The sequence below is a fragment of the Piliocolobus tephrosceles genome, chromosome 4 (genome assembly GCF_002776525.5).
Source record: "Piliocolobus tephrosceles isolate RC106 chromosome 4, ASM277652v3, whole genome shotgun sequence".
Classification (NCBI taxonomy): Eukaryota; Metazoa; Chordata; class Mammalia; order Primates; family Cercopithecidae; genus Piliocolobus; species Piliocolobus tephrosceles.
The window spans coordinates 178,684,284-178,704,868 of record NC_045437.1 but is presented as its reverse complement, the minus strand read 5'-3'; the positions used below and the strand labels follow the sequence as shown (position 1 = coordinate 178,704,868).

The window sequence follows — 20,585 nt, the reverse complement described above, 5'->3', positions numbered from 1 at the left end:
CAAAGTTCAGGAAAGTTCCAGCATTGATGGCAACTAAGAGACAGTGTCCAGACTCACAGCAGGACCAGGAGGAGCATCACAGGGCCTGGGGAGCAGGTGTTCCCATGCTGAGGCCACTGAGAGGCCTGGAGGCCTGAGCCAGGGAGTGCAGAGATAACTGGGGTTTCTCCAGGGCCACAGCCATCGAGAGGTTGGGATGTAAGTGAAAGGCAGATTCCAGCAGGGCAAAGAGTGAGTGGAGGATGAGAGTGTGCAGTCAGCGGGCATGAGGCTAGCTCCCTCAGTGACTTCATATGATGGTGGAGGGCGGAAGTGAGGTGGGGCAACCGCTGGAGGACCAGGGGAGCAGCAGCGTGGAGGGACAGCATTTGAGAAAAAAAGTCACGCGTAGGGAGGGAAAGTTGAAGTTACCAGAGAAAGGAGTGACTTGGTGGTACCAGGGCTCTGCGGGGGGGTGTGTGTGTGTGAGTGTGGGAATGTGCGGGAGGGAGGGTGAGTCTGAGTGTGTGGCATCAGGTAGGGTGGGATGATGATAGGCAGGTTGTAGACATGTTTGGGAGTCATGAGGAGGGAATGGGGACTCTCTTGACTTTCGTCACTGCAGTGAAGGAGGGGAGAAGCCATCTTCTAGAAGGAAAGGATAGGAAGGAGACAGGACCCAACTGCCCCAGCTCCAAGAAGCCGCCCATTCTCTTCAGCTTGGAGCCAGCCTTGGAAGTGCAGTGAGAAGGGGCAGGGTGGTCTCAGAGGGTGGGCTGGGTGGGCAGCCAGAGCTTCTTGACAATGCTGTAGACTAGGGACATATAGAACCCCCCACTCGCCACTGGCCATGGTGAGTTCCTTAGGAAGCGGCATTCTTTTAGCCACAAACCTTTGATCTAAGCCAAACCCTTCCTTAATTACATTCTGTTTTCTGCCAGCATCATTTTCTAGAATGATCAGTTCTACTTCTGCTCCCCATTCTTGGAAGGAGAATCAGAGAATTGGAAGTAACTCCCAGTCCCCTGACTCCTTCATCCTCTTTTATAGGTTCCAGAGTCTGAGGGCCAGAGGCAGGGCATGGACATCCAGCCCCACACGGCAAACCCAAGCAGCCGGCCCAGCCCAGGCCCTCTACCACTTTTTGTCGTGGGCAGGCTGGTGTGCTCTAAAACCATCCTAATTTGCATTTTGTGTGTGTGGTGGGGTGGTGAGGAGGAAAATGACAGCCAGGAAGGGAGTGGTTGTAAGCTGCCTGGGAGAGACGGCAGAAAAGGTTTGGGAGCTCCTCAGTCAGAGAGGGAAGGCCACTAGGTCCCCAGAGCCAGAGCAGACATTAAGTAGAATGCCTGTTTAGCTGGCAGGCAGGGGTTTTCCCCCTTGCTTCTCCTTGAGAGGCAGGAGAGAGGTGGTGGGCTGCCTTGGACTACCGGCTTCTCTGGTGCCAGAAGCCCCCTGCCTGCCCCACCCAAGATGAAAGACAGGCCATCTCCCATAGCCTGGAGACGCAGGGAACTTCTCTGATTCACTTCCCTGGAGCACTGATTCAAGATTAAACACAATTCTCATGTTCTAGAGGGAAACGCTCTGAGGAACAGAGTTCTCCAGCACCAGTCAAAGTGCTGCTCCCTTTCCCCTTACCTAGCTCTCCGACAAGTGACAGCTTGCAAGCTGAGAAACCAGCCCATCATGTGTGACCTCCCAGAGGCATTCTGGAGTCAGGGTCTTTCACCAATGATTGCCAAATGATGGGGCTTTCAGATGCTGCAGCAGGTCTTTCAAGAAGTTTTAGGGGTGAGCAGGGTCTTCCACTGATCAAGCTGACTGTGACAGTCAAATTGCCTTCAACTATCCAGAGAAGTTAAAGGCTTAATTCTTGTCTGTGGTCTGCAAGACCCTGGGCCACCATGACCAGAGGGTCCCTGAGCTGCAGGAAGAAGGCTGGGAGTGGCAAGGAAGGGGAGTAAAGAGAGGGGCTGGGACTGGTTCCATGGGCGAATCTGGGGGCACAGCCCTGGCCTCTGCCCAGTTCAGGCCCCTCCTTCTCGAGAGGAGGGAAGGCAGCCGGTTGGACGGAAGACAGGCTGGATATTGCTTACCTGCCGTTGCCATATTTGATGCGAATGTCTCGGCTGCGGTTGAGCTCCTTGCCGTCCTTGAACCAACGGTAGGAAGGTTGGGGATTACCGGCTGCTGCCTCACACTTCAGCGATTGCTTCTCACCCACCTGTCCCGTCTGGCTCTTCATCTTCTTCAACTTGGGCCGGGTGGCTGTGGGGTACAAGGCAGGTAGATGAGCATGTTGGTGGCAGGGGCAGTGCCGAGCATGAGTAGTGGACGGTAAGGGCCACTGTTTTGGGGCTGGAACTGGGGAAGGGAGGGGTGATCCTGAGAGCCACCCCTCCTGGTGTCATTTCCTAGTTCAATTCAATAAGCATTTACAGTGAGTCTGTCATGACATCAATGTAGTTATAACTAATGGAGAGTTTCCTTCATGCCTTGAATGGTATGAAGCTTGACATTAGCTTATGAAACCTTCACGATAACCCCATGAGTTCACAGCAATGGTTAAACCCACTTACAGATGGGGAAATGGAGGCTCAGAATGGTGAAGTCACTTCCCTAAGGGCAGATGATGGAACTGGGATTCAAACCCAGATCTCCTTGACATTGGTGCTCAAGATCTAAAATCATGGGTAACAAGCCATGGGGCTCTACTGGTGGGCTGAGGCCCAATCACGGATGCAAAGCTGCAAATGCCAGGCTGAGAGGCTGTCCCCATTTTTCTTAAATGCCATTCTATCTCCACATGCCCCAGTCTCCCATGCTTTACTTCCTTGCTCCTCTCCCCACCACCAAAAAACAAAACAAAACACACACACACACACACACACACACACACACACACACACATACATCCCCCAAAAGAGAAAGTACCCTGTTCTTAGGAAGGTGAGGCCAAGCCAGTGCTCGTGCTGAGGTGTGTAACAATTTCCAATGGGACAGTCTCTTATAGGATACACAAAGCCTTCATGCAGGTTCTCGTTTGGTCCCTGAGCTCTGTAAGGCAGTGTCATACTGACATTGATGGTGCAGATGAGACTCAGAGAGATGAAGAAACTTGCCTGAAGCCACATAGCCAGGCAGCCACAGAGCTGGGACCAAAGCTCAGGTATCAAGATTTGCCACGTGTTAGGTTGGTAGCAGGATGGTGTCTGATTTTGTGGTCTCATCTCTCTCTGTGAGGTGGTTAAAAGCCTTCCAGTAGCAGAAGGGAGGGTCTGTTGGAGCCAGGGAGTTGTCTGGGAACTGACTGGCTCTGTCTCAGCCATTGGTCCTTTACCTGGCAGCTCAGAGCGCTGACAATGGGCCAGAGCTGGCTCTGGAGAAAGGCAGGCAAGAGGGCCTGGCTAGAACAGGGTCCCCTCATTGAACTTCACCCTGAGCTGCTGCATATATGCAGGGAGTAGACGAGAGGGGCGCAGGGCACAGAGGAAGCACAGAAAGGAAGCCTTTAAAAATGTATGACGTAGGCTTATGCAATGATTCTCGTAAAATAATTTTGTTCATTTTAGAAAATTAAAAAATACAGAAGGTTGAAAAAAGAAGAAAACAAAACCATCCCTTGTCTCCATACTCATAAATAACACCTCCCCCATTTTTAAACAAAATGGAATCAATGCCATTTGTGGACAATAATAACAATAATAGCTAACCTTTGTGAAATGCTCTCTATGTGCCAGGCTCTATGTATTCTTTCCTTTAATGAAACAACGTAACCCTTTTGCCTGGGTGTTAAATATTAATAATAGCATTTCCCAAAGTGAATTCTATAAGCAGGAGTATCTGGAGAGATGAAAACAGATATTACTTGAGAAGAGGGTTCCATGGGAAAATGGGTTTGGAGAGCATGTGGGTTAAGCATAGTTAAAGAAGTATCTATCAACTTCAGTATCGTTCTCTAAGTGAGGGCCTTGAAACCATTTTTCTTGGAACTCTTAGTAGCATTTCAAGGAAATAAAAGTTCTGTGGAATAAATTCTATAACTTATATGTGTATTTATTTGTGCGTATATATACATTTTGACAATGATTCCATTGAATATATATATATACACACACACACACATATATTTTGACAGATATTAACATGATTCCAAATTCAAGAAGTGAAAAGGGGTATATGGCTTAAAAAACAAGTCTCGGCCGGGCACGGTGGCTCAAGCCTGTAATCCCAGCACTTTGGGAGGCCGAGACGGGCGGATCACGAGGTCAGGAGATCGAGACCATCCTGGCTAACACGGTGAAACCCCATCTCTACTAAAAAATACAAAAAACTAGCCGGGCGAAGTAGCAGGCGCCTGTAGTCCCAGCTACTCGGGAGGCCGAGGCAGGAGAATGGCATAAACCCGGGAGGCGGAGCTTGCAGTGAGCTGAGATCCGGCCACTGCGCTCCAGCCTGGGCGACAGAGCGAGACTCTGTCTAAAAAAAAAAAAAAAGTCTCTCTCTAACTTCTGGCCACAACCACACAGTTGTCTTTCTAGGAGATAATCATTCTTATTGGTTCCTTTGACCTCCTTTCAGAAATCTTTTATGCATATACAAATCCCGCCCCTGCCCCGAGTATTCACACACTCAGTTTTTCTTACAGCATCATTTTTCATGGTTGCATAATGTTCCTGTATGGGTGTATCATAACTTATGTAACTGATTCCTGTGTGGAACATTTAGCATGTCCCCCTCCACCTTCCCATTACAAACAACCCCAAAAGAACATCCTTGCAGCTTTATCTTTGCACACACCCCATGTATACTGCTGTATGGGGGAGGATGTCTCTAGACTCAGGCTGTCTGGCTTTCAGTCCAGACTTTGCTACTTGTTAGATTTGTGTCCTCAAGAATTAACTTCATTCATTTGCGCCTCAACTTCCTCAGCTGTAAAATACAGGAGATAAATAATAGCTCTTACCTCTTGGGATGATGACTGTGAGGATTATATGAGACAATGCATGTAGAGCCTGGCACATAGAGAGCATTTAACAAAGGTTAGCTATTATTATTATTATTCACAATTATTTCCTAAGGCGATCTTCCTAAAAGTGGAATTGCTGCGTCAGAGGGTACGCAATCTTTCTCAGCTTTGTACATTGCCAAATTGCCCTTTGGAAAGGTTGCACCAATTTGTGCTCCCCCCACTGAATGACAGTGCCTGTTTTTTCCACACCCTCACCAACACGAGGTATTATCATGTCTTTAATCTTTGCCAATTAGCTAGGCAAAAGATAACGTCTCTTTGTTTTAATTTGCATTTATTTGATTACTGATGAGGCTGAACATTTTTCATAAGTGTATTGGCCCATTGTATTTCTTCTTTTTGAATTGCCTGTTCATGCATGCAGTCTGTTTTTCTATTGAGTACTCATCCTAGTGACTTGTAAGAGCTTTTTATAAATATTAAGGCTATTAATCTTTTGCTACAAAGTTTTTTCCCCTCAGTTACCTGCTTTTTTATATTGCTGGTTTTTCTTCTTCTTTTTCGTTTCTTTTTTTTTTGTGTGTGGCACCCAGAGATTCTATGTGCATCAATCTATCAATCTGTTGGACTTTTTGGAACTTCATTATTCTAAGTGTGACTGAAATCTTGCGTTATCTTCCTTCCCTTACCCACCTCCCTCCCTCCTGCATCTGCTCTGGAGTCCCTAGTCATTGCTTACGTTAGGTCTTAACGCTGGAGGCTAATTGGAATCACATGAGAAGCTTTACAAGTCAGGTACCTGGGACATATCCTAGGCATTCTGAAGCAGAAGCTGTGAGTGTGAGTTCCGGTTGTGGGTTCTAAAGGGCTCTTCAGGTGTGTTCCTTTATTTTTGGAAATGTAACATACATTCAGGAAAGTGCACATAAGTGTATAGCTCAATGACTGGTTACAGACTGAACACATATGCACAAGTGACTTTGCACTAAGATTGGGTTGACACCTGGTGGTGATCTAACCTCTTGGTTAAGTGGTGACCTCCAACTAGTCCCTTCTCCTTTCTTGTGAACTGGGGACACATCACAGAGAGCTCTTCTCGGGTGCTAAACTGTCCCCTTACCACACTTGGGGTGTGCTGACTTTTCTTGCAACTCAGAGACAAGGGAACCGCCTGTCTCCACCACCATGAGCCACTTTTCTCCCAACAAGATGGGGTGATGGGGGAGGGAGGATAGTGGTGGCAGCTGGTAGGAGGAAGCAGGGGTTACTCTACCACCTTGGTTCCTGACATGAGTTCCAGTGCTATATTATGTACTTAGCCTGTGGCCACTGCTTAGTGGTGATGGTGATGGGCTAGGGGGATGTGTTACAGAGAGACTGTTCCCAGAAACAGTAGGCAAGGCCCTAATTCAGAGGGCCTGAGGAACTGAGAACTCCAAAGTAATCGCTGGCCACCGATGGAAAACACAGGACCGCATTTCAGATCACTGGGAGCCCACTCCATCTAGTGAGAACCTTGTGTGACTCAGTAGCAATTTCTGGATAGTCCACTCACTTCAGAACACTTTAGAACCTTATCTAGTTCACCTGTTCCTTATTCATTTATTCAGTTCATTCCAAATGAATTCATTCATTCATTCATTCATTCAACCATACCAAGAGATAAGCATCCTACTGTTAGGGAGCCTGAATTTTAGTGAGGGGGACAATAAGCAAAACATCAACAGGAAATATGACACAGTAAAAAAAAAAAAAAAGCAGCTGGATAAAGGCCCTAAGGTGGGAATGAGCTTGATGAGTTCATGGGGCCAAAAGAGGCCTATGTGGCTGGAAGATAGTAGAAGATGGGCAGGGTGTGAGGGGAGCTTGGAGAGGTAGGCAGGGCCCCGGTTGACATGGGGCTGTGCAAGCCAGGATGAGAAGGCCAGATTTGTTTTGTATATTAAAATAAAAAAACCAACTTTTTATGTGCCTACTAGAAATTTTAAAATTACATATATGGATTGCATTATATTTCTATTGGACAGCCCTGGTTTAAAGGATGACAACATAAAAATAACCATACATTTGAATCATGCTATGTTCTTTACAAAGAGTTTTCTTTTATAGCTCTTAACGGTTCCTCAGAATCATCTGTGATGCTAAAAGCCATGCCTCCTGCTCTAGCAGCTGCGAGTCCTGGTCTTTGCTCACAGAAATCCTAGTTTGCAGTGATTTGAAAGTTGAAAGCCAGGGTCGGGCAAACCTTGAAGGAAAGTTCCTTGGGGTCAGGGGGCAGTGGCAGCAGCTCAGGTAGCAGGAAAGAGAAGAATATACACCAGATGGCCTTGGAACAATGTCCTCCGCACCCACACTCCTGGGCCTAGAGCCCTGCCAGGTTTTCTGTGGCAAAGATTGAGGTGACCTCCCCAAGATGGCCCTGGATTGGTTTTGTAGGTGTGCTGGGAAGGCATTAGAGGCTTATAAGTTAGGGGATGACCTGATCTTACTTTCTGCATTTTAAGCTCTTTCTTATCCTGAGCCACCATCCTTTCTCTATGCATCCTCTAGCCATCAGTTCTAGTACCAGCCCCTGGGGTCATGTGGGATAAGGCTGAGGGGCTGTTCGCATAGCAGACATTTGTGCATCCAGAGACAGCTCTCATGGGACCTCAGACATGACTGGGCTAGATCAGCCCCTCACCTAGAGACCCTCTCTGAGCTAGGTCTGGTATTGCCCGTGTCTCTTTTACAGCCCAGGGCCCAGAATACAATGCTAGTGTATGGGTATAGAGACCATCACACCATGTCTCAAGAATGTCTTGGGGCCAGAGCTGAACCAAGCAGAGGAACAGGCTTCCTCTGGGATGCATGGGATCTGTCAAGGAAAGAACTGAAGCAATGCAGTGGGCAGGCATTTATCCCACATTCAGTCGACACTCTAATCCCTACTGCTGCTCCTTCTCCACAGATGGAGGGGTAGGCAGTAAGCCGATGGACTACTTGGGCCCTTGAGTATTGAGCACTTCTCCTTTCCCCTGTTTATTGAATGCCTGCTATGAGCCAAGTTCTGTGTTTGGCCCTAGACAGAAACGATCCAGCTGTATATGGAGTAACCACCCCCTACTCCCCAAAGAGTTTAACTTGTCCCCTTCTGTTGTTGTTTTGTTACATAAGAAATTTTTGTTGTGAAAAAATTATACAAGTAAGGAAAAAGAAAAACACATTTAAATCAATTCAATTACCAACAGAGAGAAAGCCACTGTAGGCATTTTCAAACGTCTCTCAAAAGACTTTTCTCTCCAAAATGCTTTTCTCAGTCAATATACATTCGAAACATTTTTTCCAAGTCTAGAATAATTTCAATAGCTGCATAATATTTCATTGTTCAGATGAGCATATCAGGTTGTCTCCAATGTTCTGCTAATAATAACGATATTGCAATGAATTTCTCCATAAATTCAGCTTTGTGGCTGAAGGGAGGAGCAGCAGTCCTGGGGATTCATGCATATTTTCTCATGCAGAAAGGGGACCCTCAAAGGTCCAGCACACAGGAGAGTGGACAGATGAGAGGCATCCAGCGAAAGCAAGAGGAAGTTCTGTGTGCACAAGAAGGGGGAGAAAGTTCCCACCACTCTGCACGCATGGCCATTACTGACACCCTGATCCCCGCAGCAGCTCCTTCCCTAGTGATGAAAGGGGCAGGTGGCAAGCTGATGGCCTAGGCGGCTCTTTGGGTATTGGGCAGCTCTTCCTTCCCCTAAGGTTTCTTCCTCAGACCAAGCCCCCTCTGCTGAGCTCCCATACTCCTTGGGTTTTGGGGGAAGCCCAGAGGCTACTTCATCCAGTCCTCTTCCCCCTGGGACAAGGGTTCACTGGAGTTGAGGTGTGGGGATGTAGGGAGATCTCCCTTGGCAGCTTTATAAGAACAAGAAGAAGCTCTCTCAAGGATGGCCCAGGCCTCCACATAAAGATTTTCCTCCAGGATGGGCTCCATAAAACCTTAGGACACCTCCCCATGGTTGCCATGAGTTGGACCACAGGGTATCCGGTGGCTTCTGCTTCCTATCTCCTGGTGCCAAGCCAGGGCATCTGGCCTGTATCTATTTGACAGGCCATCCCCAGAAAGCACCTCATTAAAGATAGCGACAACAGCAACAACAACCAGGATTGCTCCCTTCCCACATCCCAGCCCCGAGGCCAGGAGGTGCGGCTGCTGCCAGCAGCTTCACCTCATTCCTCTCGGCAGTGGGCGGTGGGTGCGGAGCCTACCCAGATCTGAGAGCAAGACAGACGCTCAGGACATGGCTGGGCAACCCAGCCAGGGAGGACCTGGCTCTGCCTCCCTCCTGGCATCCAGCGGGTAGGGGCAGCAGGCTCTTAAAAGGGTTAATGATCCTCACCTCATGACTAAGGCTGAGCAGTTCCCTTTGCAGGGCAACACCTGGAGACAATGTGGCCAGCCTGCCTGGCATCAAAGTTTCCCACTGTCCTGCTGCTGGCCAGCTGCGGGTCAGCCCCCTTCCCACCCCTCTCCCACCCACAAAGTGACTGCAACCTATTGGAGGTTAATTACAGACTCCAAGTTCAAATGAGAAAGAAAAAAAAAAAACCCACTAAACTAAAAACACAGCTGGTTTAAGTGGGCACAGACGGCCTAGGCAGCCAGGCATCCTACCCATGGCTTGCAGAAGAGCCATTTCACACTCACAGGACAGGCTCCCAAAGGGAGTGTATGCCCAGCTGGGCTGCTTGGCTTTTCCTCAGCCACCTAGGCCCAGCGCAATGCCTGGGCTAGGTTTGCCCTCTTTTTACATCTATCCAACAAATACCCACATGCAACAGTCCCTATGATGTACGAGGCACTTACCAGTCACCATGGATTTGGTGCCAAACGAGATATGGCCCTGGCCTCGGGTTGGTCTTTGCCTCCTGTTTAGGGCTCCCACAAAGGCCGATCCTCAAAGAGGACCACCTTCCCTGCACCAGTGAAAACCAGCCTAGACCTGATGGGCTTTCAGCTCAGCAGCCCAGGTGCCTGGCACCTCAGCTGCAAGGTGGAGAAGAGGGGCCAGGCCAGCTGGGATGAGAACTAAAGACGGGGGGCAGACGCTGCACCAGGAGGGCAGGTAAAGAAGAAGGGGAAGGGAGGAGGAGGAGACAAAACTTGGCAGCACCAAGACCAACAGAAATGATTCCTGCCTTAAAGCTTCACCTGCCCATCCAGAAGCACCCATCCACTGACACCCAACCTGCAGTGTGAGGGCAGGTATGCACAGGCCCGGGCCTGACCACCAGGGACAACACTACTCCCACCCACAGGCCCCTCTGCCAGGAGCCAAGCGTCCTGAGAGAAACACTGGCCTCCTCAGGGCTCTGCAAGGCCAGGGAGAGATGCCTTGACCCCAGAGTCATGCAGGTCCACGCCACAGTGCTCCACCCAGCGCAGGACTGGGATACAGGCACATGAGTAGCAGAGAAGGGAGATGAGGGGGTTGTCATCTATGTCTGCGAGAGATGGCACAGGTTCACAGAGCAGGGCAGCAGTTGCAGGGGTAGGCATAGGGATACTCAACAGACGCCTCAGTCTCCCTGGGTTCTTAGCAGTGCTTGTGGCACAGGCCACAGACACCTAGAGCTGGCACGGATGAGGCACAGAGGAAGCAGAGCAGAACGGGGGAAAGAGAGGCAGCTGAGGACACAGCAATCCAGGTCTTTGTCCCAGTCTCCCAATTTCTCAGCTGTCTGCCCTTAGGTAAGTAGTTTAGCCTCTCTGGGCCTCAGTTGACTCATTTATAAACTAAGCTCTGTCTATTTTAGAGGAATGGAGCAAGAGAAAGCTCTCTATGTAGGGATGGAAGGCCTCTGACCATTATCATCTTTTCAGCTGCTGAGGGCGGAGGTCGGGGACAAAGCAGAGATGACAGTTCTGGAAAACTGTTACCATTTACCCAAACTCTGTTTAATCTCTCTACTGGGGAAAGCCGGGCTCTGGGCCAAAGTCTTGGGCCCTGGCCCAGGAGAACCCTCTGTGGAAAGGGCCTGCTGTAGGTGGACTAGGCCGTCTCTTGCTCGGGGAATTCAGAAAGAGCCAAGAAGGGGATCCCAGAGCCCCATCCTCTTTGGGGTGGGCCTGCACTTCCTGCCTCCTTGGCCTGACTGGAGAAAGTTGTTTCTGAAGCTCTGAGTCTTGGGGAAGTGTAGCAGGGGTTGGGGAAAGGGGGAGGCACCTTGTACATGCAGAAAAGACTGGCTTCTCAAACTGGGATACATGCAAAGCCACAGGATGATCTCAGGGGCTCTTTCTGAGGGTCTGCCAAGCTTATTAATAAGGAAAAGCAGCACCTTTGCATCAGAACAAACAGACACATGGTGGAGAAGAGTGTTAAGTTCACGTGGGTTTTTAAGATAAAAGTATAAGGTTTTGAAGAAATGCTGGGTTTCAGGAGAAAGGTCTTAGCAGGCCTGATGCAGAGCAGGAACAGGCTCATGTGCTCACCATGGATGCAGGGTGCCCAGGCTGCCAGAGGCCCTGTCTACTTCTTCAAATTCAACTGCAAGCAGGAAAGTCCCAGCTTAGGCACCCTGAGAGCTTGGGAAGGCTGAAATGTGGTCCTTGTGGTCCAGGCTAGTGAGGGCAAGGGGGCTGGAAAGAACCCCAAAATGAACACCTTCCTCCCTGGGTATTTAGTCATTAGGTTAAATGTAACATGCGGAAAACCAGTTTCTCCATCTTCTCTTCCAAGATTGCTCCTTCTCCTGGATTCCCTCTTTCAGTCACTTCGTTATCTGTGACAACCCTGTGTCTCCCTTGACTTTCCCCAAAGGCTGAGTCAATTTGGCTTCTACCATGCCTCTTATCCTCATAACTCTCCATCATCTGCCAGGCCCTGGCTCGGGCCATACTGCTCCCCACCCCCCAGTACCACGACAAGAACAGTGTACACTTGGCAGTTCCACCTCAATGTGCCTCACGGCCATTCAGAAACCTTCCTTGGCTCTGTGATGTCTGTAGAGAAAGGCCGCCCACCTTCCTTACCTGGCAGCCAGGGCCCTCAGGGGATGTTTGCTGGGTCAGTGAATGGGCCTCCTTCCCAAACTTGCCTCTCTACATTCCCCTACCGCTTCCCTTCAGGAATCATATATTCCAGGCAAACCAAATCACTGGTTGCTCCCCAAACATGCCCATGCCTATTCTGCCCTGCCTCCATGCCCTCTGCTCCTGCTTCCCCTAAATGCCATCCCTCACACAGGAAGCCAAGTTGAGAGGGTCAGACATGCAGGCTGTGGGGTCAGACGGATGCCACTGTGCATTCTGGTTCTGCCCAGCACTTGTATAACTAGGCAAGTTACTTAAACTCTCTGAGCCTTCATTTCCTTGTCTGTGAAACAGGGACAATCTCATCCACTTTTAAGATTGTGGAGACAATTAAATGAGGGTAATGTATGTCAAGAAGTTCGCACAGTGCCTGAAACAGATAGCTTAATAACCGGCAGCTCTTATTAATCTAAATCCCTCAAGATCTCAGATGCCACCACCTTCACTAATCCACCCAGCTAGAAGCAGTCTCTGCCTCACGGACTCCCTGAGCCTTTCACATGCTCTTCTTGCTCTTCACGGGGCTTCTCACCTTGCAGAAAATCAGGTTCTTATCTTTCTAGACTGTGAGGAGCTGGTAGGGGTGTGTGCCGCAGAATCGCCGTTTCCTGGTGTCTGCCACTGGGTAGGTCTTCACTGATCACAGGTCAAGAAAATGAATGAATGATGTAAAGGCTGGACTGTGACTGATGGGTGCCTCAGAGCGGCCCAGATCAGGACTGCTGCGAGCACTCACTGGAGGGTGGGGTCCATCGACAGGTAATCCCAGAGCCCTTTCCCACCCAACACTCCTCCCCAACTCACCCCTCTCCCTCCCCGTCAGCCCAAACAGGCATCTGCCCTAGAATGGCAGAGCAGATGATGAAGTCGGGGCCCTGACTGAAAGACAAATCTTGATCAGCCTACTATTGCCCAATCATTAAGGGGCTCCAGCCTGGGCAGGAAGCTCAACTGGGGCAGCCTGCTTCCATGAGACTGACCCTCTTCAAACAGGAGTGGCCAGTTAGGTCTTCACATACAGGGGTGAAATAACTTGAGAATGTCCTTATTCATGTGTTTGTTCAAGAATGGATTGAGCACTGAGCACATTTTGACTGCTAAGGGTCAAGGTGATGTGGCTTTGGCCCTGGGGGAGATTCTAGCTGAGCGATGTGCTCCTCACCTTGGGGACCAGGGAGCCCTGCGGAGGAAACAAAGCCTATGCTGGGCCTGCAGGATGAGCAACAGTTGGCTAAGAGAGAACATGTGCCAGGCAAAGTGAACGGCAGGTTCACAGGAATAAGGCCGGAAGGAACCACGATGTACTCACGGAACTGAGAGGAATCCATCTGCACCGCAGGCATGAGTGGTGAGACCCAGGCTGCAGTGGCCGGTTGCGGGGAGCAGGCTGCTGCCCTCATTCTTGCCCTATAGGGCCAAGTCCTTTGCCTTGGTGTGTGGACCTCCCTCTCTGGGCCTCAGTTTCTCCATCTTTACAGTGAAGGGAGTGAACTATGAGTTCAGATCCAGACCTCACCTGACTGCACGAGAAGTCACAGCTCCTTTGCCAGGTCCAAACTCCCAGAATCCTCCCAAAGTGTCTGCAGCTGGCAAGCTATCCTGGGGCAAAGCCTGTGGCCTCCTCTACTCACCCATCACCACATGCACATCCTGACGGTTCAGCTGGGGCTACTGCAGGAGCTCCTGACTGTGCCCTCCCTTTTCCCATCCTTTCACAAACCTGGGGTGGCTATGATGCCTAAAGAGCAGCTTGGACTAGGTCACTCTCCTGCTCAGAACCCTTAATTCCCTGCTGATTCAGGTAAGTCCAAACTCACTAGCCTGGCACTCAGAAAATCCATTGTTTGGCAGTATACCTTCTGGAGTGTGCCTTATTTCCCCAAATATCCTGTTTCCCAGCCTCCACACCTGCTTAAGGGACTTCCTCAATCTGGGCACCTAGCCCCTTTGCCAAAGTCCTTCTCATGCTCCAAAGTCTGCCTCGACCCCACCTCCTCCTCCACGAAGCCTCCTCAGATTCCTCTGGTAGAGTTAGTCTCTTCTATCTGTTCTGGGCCATCTCTTGCCAGGGTCAGCCTTGCAATTGGAATTAGGTCTGTTCATGTCTATCTTGTCCTGCCAGGTGAAAGGATCTCAGCCAGCACTGCAGACCCCAAGCCTCATGCCTGACACTGAGGAGCTGGGTGAACACCTATGGAACTGACAGGCCCTCTACAGGGCTCTGCTCCAGGGGGCTGGGCCACCCAGCTCAATCAGTTGTTCTTAAACATGAGCGTGCATCATAATAAATGGTGGGTGGGAGTGGGGCTTGGTAAAATGCACATACTGGCCCCCATCCCCATAGTTACTGATTCAGTAGGTCAGGGGTAGGTCCCAAGAAATTGTATTTCTAGCAAGTCCCTAGTTTGTGCTTTAAATCAAGTTCCCACTAAATGTTCACCTTTTGCACAAGGGGCTCCATGATTCTGATGCTAGATCTAGCCGGACTCTAGACCTCTAGCTGGGTTTCCGGCTAGGCCATTTGACCATAATAAACCACTATCTTCTCAGGAGCTCCTGCCTATTTGTGCAGCCTCAAGGCCTCCGCGCTACCCTCCTGTGTCAGTGTCCATGGTTCCTGTTCACAGCTTACTGCCACAGTCACACTGCAAGCTCCTTGTGAGGGCAGGAACTCAATCCACTTATCTTTGTATCCTCTAAACCCCACCCAAGAGCCCAGGAAGTAGATATCTGACCAGTTGATCTGATGGGGAGGGCCTGCTCCAAGTGGACCAACAGAGATCCTCTGCCTCTCCCTAGTTTTTGTTGAGGGGCGTGGAAGAACCCAGAGCCAGGTGGACTGTGCATGACTGAGGCAGGGCAGGGGGCAGACTTGAACTTAAGATCCCATCCTGACACTAATTCGTGCTTAATCATGGGACTTTCTCTGCCCCAGTTTTCTCATCTGTAAAGTGAGGATGATAAAATAATACGTATACTTTATAGTATCAGTACTGGCATGTAGTGAGTGCTTAGTAAATGAGAGCTGCCTCCTTGTCTCCCATGAAAGTTGGTAATGGACATGTTTCTACTTCTAAGAAGTCCCTTTTCTTTCCCTGGAAAGTTCCTATTCACCATTCAGGCTCAGCTCCAATGTCATCTCCTCTGTGAAGTCCTCCCTACACCGCCCCAGGAGAACACATCGTTCCTCTCCTCACCAGATGTTGCACATCTATTTCTGGCCTTACCCTCAGCTCTGATCATAGGTAGCTGTATAAGGATTTGTCTCTCTGAGCTTCCTGAAGGCAGGGCCTGTTGTTGATTCACATAATAGAAGCTCAGTTAATGCTTACAGAATTGAATACACAAAGGTGAATGAACATACATGTAGCTTATATAGTTTATGTAGTTACCATGTGGCCAGAGCCTGGAAGTCTCGATGAGAGGATGGCTAGGCTGGAGGAAGATTGGGAAAATGGGCTGCTACTTGCTTCCCACCAAGTTAAAAGGGTGTGCTACTGGCTCAGAAATGGTGGGAAAACACAATGAGAACATGGTTCCAATGGGGCCCAGGTCTTACGCTTTGGCAATGCTTTGCCAGAGGTTATTTTTTTTTCCTAAGCCCCTCTTCCATATAGTAACAGTCCTTCAGGCCAGCCTGGTGGGCTAGAGAACAGAGGAGGGCTAGTGGAGTAAGTGGGGCTGACCAGGCATGGGTAGCAACTGGGAAACCAACCCCAAGGCCAGGGCTAGGGCCTGCCCAGGCTGGGCCAGCACCTTTTCCTCCATGTATCTTCACTTTGGTACTGCCCTAATGTCAGAGCTTCCCTGACTTGGCCCTGAAGCCCCCAGCACCAAGGAGAAGGAGGCAGCAACAGGCATCACTTTGGGATTCCTGCAAAACTCTGATTCCAAGGGACTTTGCTTCCAAAAAGCTGCTGCTTCTTCCTCCAGCAACTCAAGGAGCCCACACAGACCAGAGGGCTTAGGTCTCCACCTAGGGGAAGGAATGGTCCAGCTCATACTCTTTTAAGGGGGATTATCCCCTCTGTTTGCAACCTAAAGCCAGAAGTCCAATTTTACTTCTATCCCAGACCTACTGGCCATCTCATTCCCCCATCCCAGGTGACTCACTGCCCTACCCCAGCTGTACTGCTGTGCCAATCTGGAAAGACTAGAGCTCTCTGTCCCCTCTTCACCCCTGCTGAATGCCTGGGACCTGGGATGAAGACTGATGAGTCCTGGTCTGTAAACTGCTTTGAGCTCTCAGGATGAAAGACTGTTGGGAAGTACAAAGTCACTCTCTGCTTGTTGTTATTGTTTGTAATGAACCTCGAGGTGCCACGGAGCCAGAGCAGAGCATGAGGCATAGGCTGAGTTCCAGAGTGGCAGGAGGACAGCTCAAGGTGCCTGGCTCAGCAGGGTCAGCCAAGGGCCAAGACCAGAGGAGGAGGCTGCCAGAAGCAACCCCCAGATGCGGCTCCGACACATGCACATGAGCACATCCCACCTCTGACCTGGTCCTGGACAGCCTAAAGAAGGGAGTTTGTTTTAGAAGTCAGGGCAGCATCTTTATCAGAGGCAGGAGATAGCAAAGATGGGAAAGAAAGGCTTTGCAAAGATTTATTTGTGTCCAGGGAATTGAAATGAGATGTGTCCAGAGCTCTCAGCTAGTGATGCTAATCTACCTTCACACTCCGGGACACTCTGTTGAAGACCAAAGCCTGCCCCATGTCTGCCTGTGGGCAGCTTCAGACTCTCAGTTCACAGGGGACCTCCAGCAGAGGAGACTTTTTTAAAATGAAACCCTGACCAATTGGGGCACACAGAAAAGGTTGGTAACTTAGAATCCCCTTCCAAAGTCTTTTTTTTTTTTTGAGATGGAGTCTCACTCTGTTGCCCAGGCCGGAGTGCAGTGGCGTGATCTTGGCGCACTGCAAGCTCCGCCTCCCGGGTTCACGCCATTCTCCTGCCTCAGCCCCCTGAGTAGCTGGGACTACAGGTGCCCGCCACCTTGCCTGGCTAGTTTTTTGTATTTTTAGTAGAGACGGGGTTTCACCGTGTTAGCCAGGAAGGTCTCGATCTCCTGACCTCGTGATCTGCCCGCCTTGGCCTCCCAAAGTGCTGGGATTACAGGTGTGAGCTACCGCACCCAGCCCAAAGTCATTTTTAAAACAACACAGCAACTACAGGGATTCTGATTTTCTTTAAGGCCAATTTTCCCCACTCCTCCAATCTCACGGCTCTCCTCTAGGGGTTCTCAGAGATGCTGGGTACGAAGGCCCACCCTCTGCCCTTCTCATGTAGAAGGTGAGGGCTGAGAGTAGACTGCATATCCAGAGACCCACAGAAAGGGAGGACAGTGTCTGAGGTCACACAGAGGCCCAACAGGGATGAACCCCAGGTGCCTTGCTTCCAGCTGTGCCATTCCACTATACCATGAGTGGGCTTATTACCCAACACCCCCAGCACTGCTGCCAAGGCTGGCAAGGCTATGAGCTGGGGAGAAGGGGAAATGGGGGATGGGGGGACCCAGTCCCTGGTTAGGGATACCAGGCCTCAGCCCCACAAACTCTCAGTGAGTCATGGAGCAGAGCTCACACCTGCAGTTCAGCCCCACCCAGCACTCCTGCACTGAGGCAGGGGAAAAGCCCATTTCCCCACACTGGCCTGAGTTTGTGTGGAGAGAGGTACCTCTTCTTGCTATTTGCTAAGGAGTTGTTGGAGGGTGCTGAGTGTGTGGTCAAGAATCAGGGGGAGCCAATTAATTAGTGTCCCCTTTCTCTCCCCTCCTTTCTCCCTCCCACTTTCCAGACTCCCACCCCACAGCTAAGCTGAGGGTTTTAGTGAGTTACTTGCTCATACTTTCCACGTGCATTTCCCTGGCACTAGTGATTCCCACCAGCTGAAGCCCACCGAGTGCTTGCTACCAGCTCAGCTCCTGCATCCTTGACGTTGAGAAGGTGCTCTCACCTAGCTAGCCTTCCAAAATGCCCGAGGTAGAATGTGTATGTAGGGGGAATGGGAGTGGGGTGGGTAATGGGGGTGGCTCACTGAACCAAATCTATAAATTTTCCATCCTAAAAAGAGGCACCCTGCATTCTTTCGGATCTCAGTTTGGGAGTTCATCCCACACTGCGGGAGTCCAGCTTGAGCTGACCCACAGGCTCCTCATAGCAGACCACCAATGTCCTTAGGAAGAGCTATAAGACACAGTTGTCCAGCAGAAATGGGCAAAGAGGTTTTCTCTTAAAAAAGAAGAGAACACAGTTCTGGCCTTTAAGTTTCCTTAGCTGCTTCTCTCTACCCTGCTGAAAATAGTGTTTGACGCCTAGGCTCTTCCCAATAGAGACCTCAGAGCCTTGCTACCCCTTCCCCATCATTACACAGAAATTCAGGAAAGGAAAGGGATTTGGCCAAATTCTCAAGCGCAATCGAAGCCTCCCAGCTTCCAGTCAAATGCTCTTTTGAAGGCATTTTTATGTTGCCGATCTGGTGGGCACTCCAGTGAGGGGATAGAGACCCAGCAAGATAAGCACCTTTGTCCTGAGAATGCTACTTTGAAGCCCAGTTTTATCTCTGGAAGGTACTTTGTTACTTTAACTTCAGTAAGCCTCTGTTACTCCCTCTGTAAAATGGAGATAGGACCACCTGCTCCCAGGATTGTTATGAGGATTAAATGGAGATGAAGCATTTGAACATGGCTTGCCTGTGACTCGTACAAAACACATAAAATTAGCACAAAATTAACAAAACGCTTGCCTGAAGAAGAGAAAAGAATCGAGAATCCAGGATTTCCCCAGGTGGGCCCCAGTGCAAGCCTGGTTCTACGGAGAGGATGTGCATGTCCCGGGCCGCCTCTGAGAAGCCTGAGACCAGTGCACTCCTCGTCGACTCTGCAGCTGCCCAGGGAGGGCACGAAAGTGGGTCGCATATCATGGCTCTGCTCCTCCAGGCGGGGACAAAATCCAAGGGCCCAAGGGAGGCACTCCCGCAGACCAGAGAGGGACAATTGCCCAGTGTCTGGTCCAGTTCCGAGGGAACTATCTGTCACAGAAGCAGCGGCTCCCCTGCTCTCTGGAGTTCGCGAGCGGGGCAGGGCATCCCCTCCGAGTCTCCAGAGTTGGTGAGCGCTGTTGCCCTCGCTCCAATGGCCGAGCAGAACGGAGGGAGGTGTGGCACATGGGTAGGGGCAAGCCGGAGGGCTCCGATCCCTCCGAGGAAGGGAAGCAGTGACAGCTCCCGGAGCGCTCGGCGGCCAGGCCGGGCCCCGCGTCTGCTCAGCCTCCGTCTTTCTGTCGGTACCCGCAGCTCCATCCCCGCTCGCTCAGGGCTGCCCGCCTGCAGGCCGATACTGGCGTGCAGCGCCTCTTGCCCGCCCCTGCATGGGGACGCGGCCGCCCGGGGAGAGGCGCGCACAGCCACCGCCGGGCTCCTGGCACGCAGCCCCTTGCCCACCCGGCCGCGACGACCCGCTCGCACGCAGGCACGCGCGCCCTCGGTGCCTGTCACCGCGGCGCCCGCTCGCACAGCCCAGACTCACCCGCGCGGCGCTGGGGGCGGGTGAGCGGGCGGCAGGTTTCTCCCAGGGAAACGGGGTTTCTGGGCGCGCGGAGGTGCCCTACCTTTCTCCCCGGGGTCGGGCTCCCGCTCCCGCTTCCTCCCCTCTCGGTGCTGCCTGCCGCGGCCGCGGCCCCTCCTCCTGGACTCCGACATTCTGCACGGGGTCTCAGGCGGTGGGACGGCCTCAGCTCTCGGCTGCCGCGCTGCGCCCCCGCCGCCTGCAGCCTCAGTGCCCGAGCGCGGCGCCTTTCTTATAGGCGGTCACACCCTCCGGGGGAGGGGAGCAGCGAGCCTTAACTCTTCCCCTCCCGCGCCCTCCACCCTCGCACCCCCTCCACCGGCTCGGGCCGCGGGGGCGTGTGGGCGGCCGGTCTGGGCCCTAGGCCCCCTCCCCGGGCCCACCGAGGTAGGCAAGACTGGCGCCTAAACAGGGCGCCACAGACCTCGCCGAAGAGGGGGCTCGAGCTGGACTGGGGGCCTGAGCATGATTGGGGAGGGCGGAGTAGAGATCCCCCAGCGAGGGCCAAGCTAAGGACAGCATGGGGGTGGGGAGACAGCAAGAAAAGGGCCCAGGAAGGGACCAAAATGAAGCCCGCTAGCCAGCCCAGCGGGGTAGCGAGCACCCTTGGCTCTTGCAGTGAGTCTCCACAACCTCGAGGCACCCCCGGCCGTACAGGCGGGTTGCCTGTGCCTCTTATGCTTGCAGGTCTGGCCTCAGCCCCATGGGATACCGCCATCTGGGGAACACCTTTAACGCAACCACCATTTGTGCCTGGCAGCAGGGGGTCTGTGGCCCAAGAGCCCCTCCCAGCCAGGGCGGGCTGCACTATGCAGGGAACCTGGGTGCCCCAGGTGGCTTGTAGCCCCCCTCCCACACACTCTGGCTGCAACTCCGACAGCCCAGGCTGCCGGCACCAGCTGGCTCCTCTCTACAAGGCCTGCGGAGGTGAACTCAGACACTGACTCCCCACCCCCGCCCCCGTCCCACAAACCACTGGGTAGGGGCTGCTG

General features: G+C 51.6%; 1 protein-coding gene across 5 annotated transcripts in view; it reads right to left on the bottom strand.

Annotated features, from left to right (window-relative positions):
• Positions 1-20,585, bottom strand: part of LOC111528367 (pro-neuregulin-2, membrane-bound isoform) — a 197,494-nt gene that overhangs the window by 39,076 nt on the left and 137,833 nt on the right. For all 5 annotated transcript variants that reach the window (XM_023195078.1, XM_023195049.2, XM_023195061.2 and 2 more), the window contains exon 2: positions 2,079-2,250. In XM_023195078.1, the coding sequence (XP_023050846.1) occupies positions 2,079-2,250 (172 nt within the window). The remainder of the gene's footprint in view (positions 1-2,078; positions 2,251-20,585) is intronic.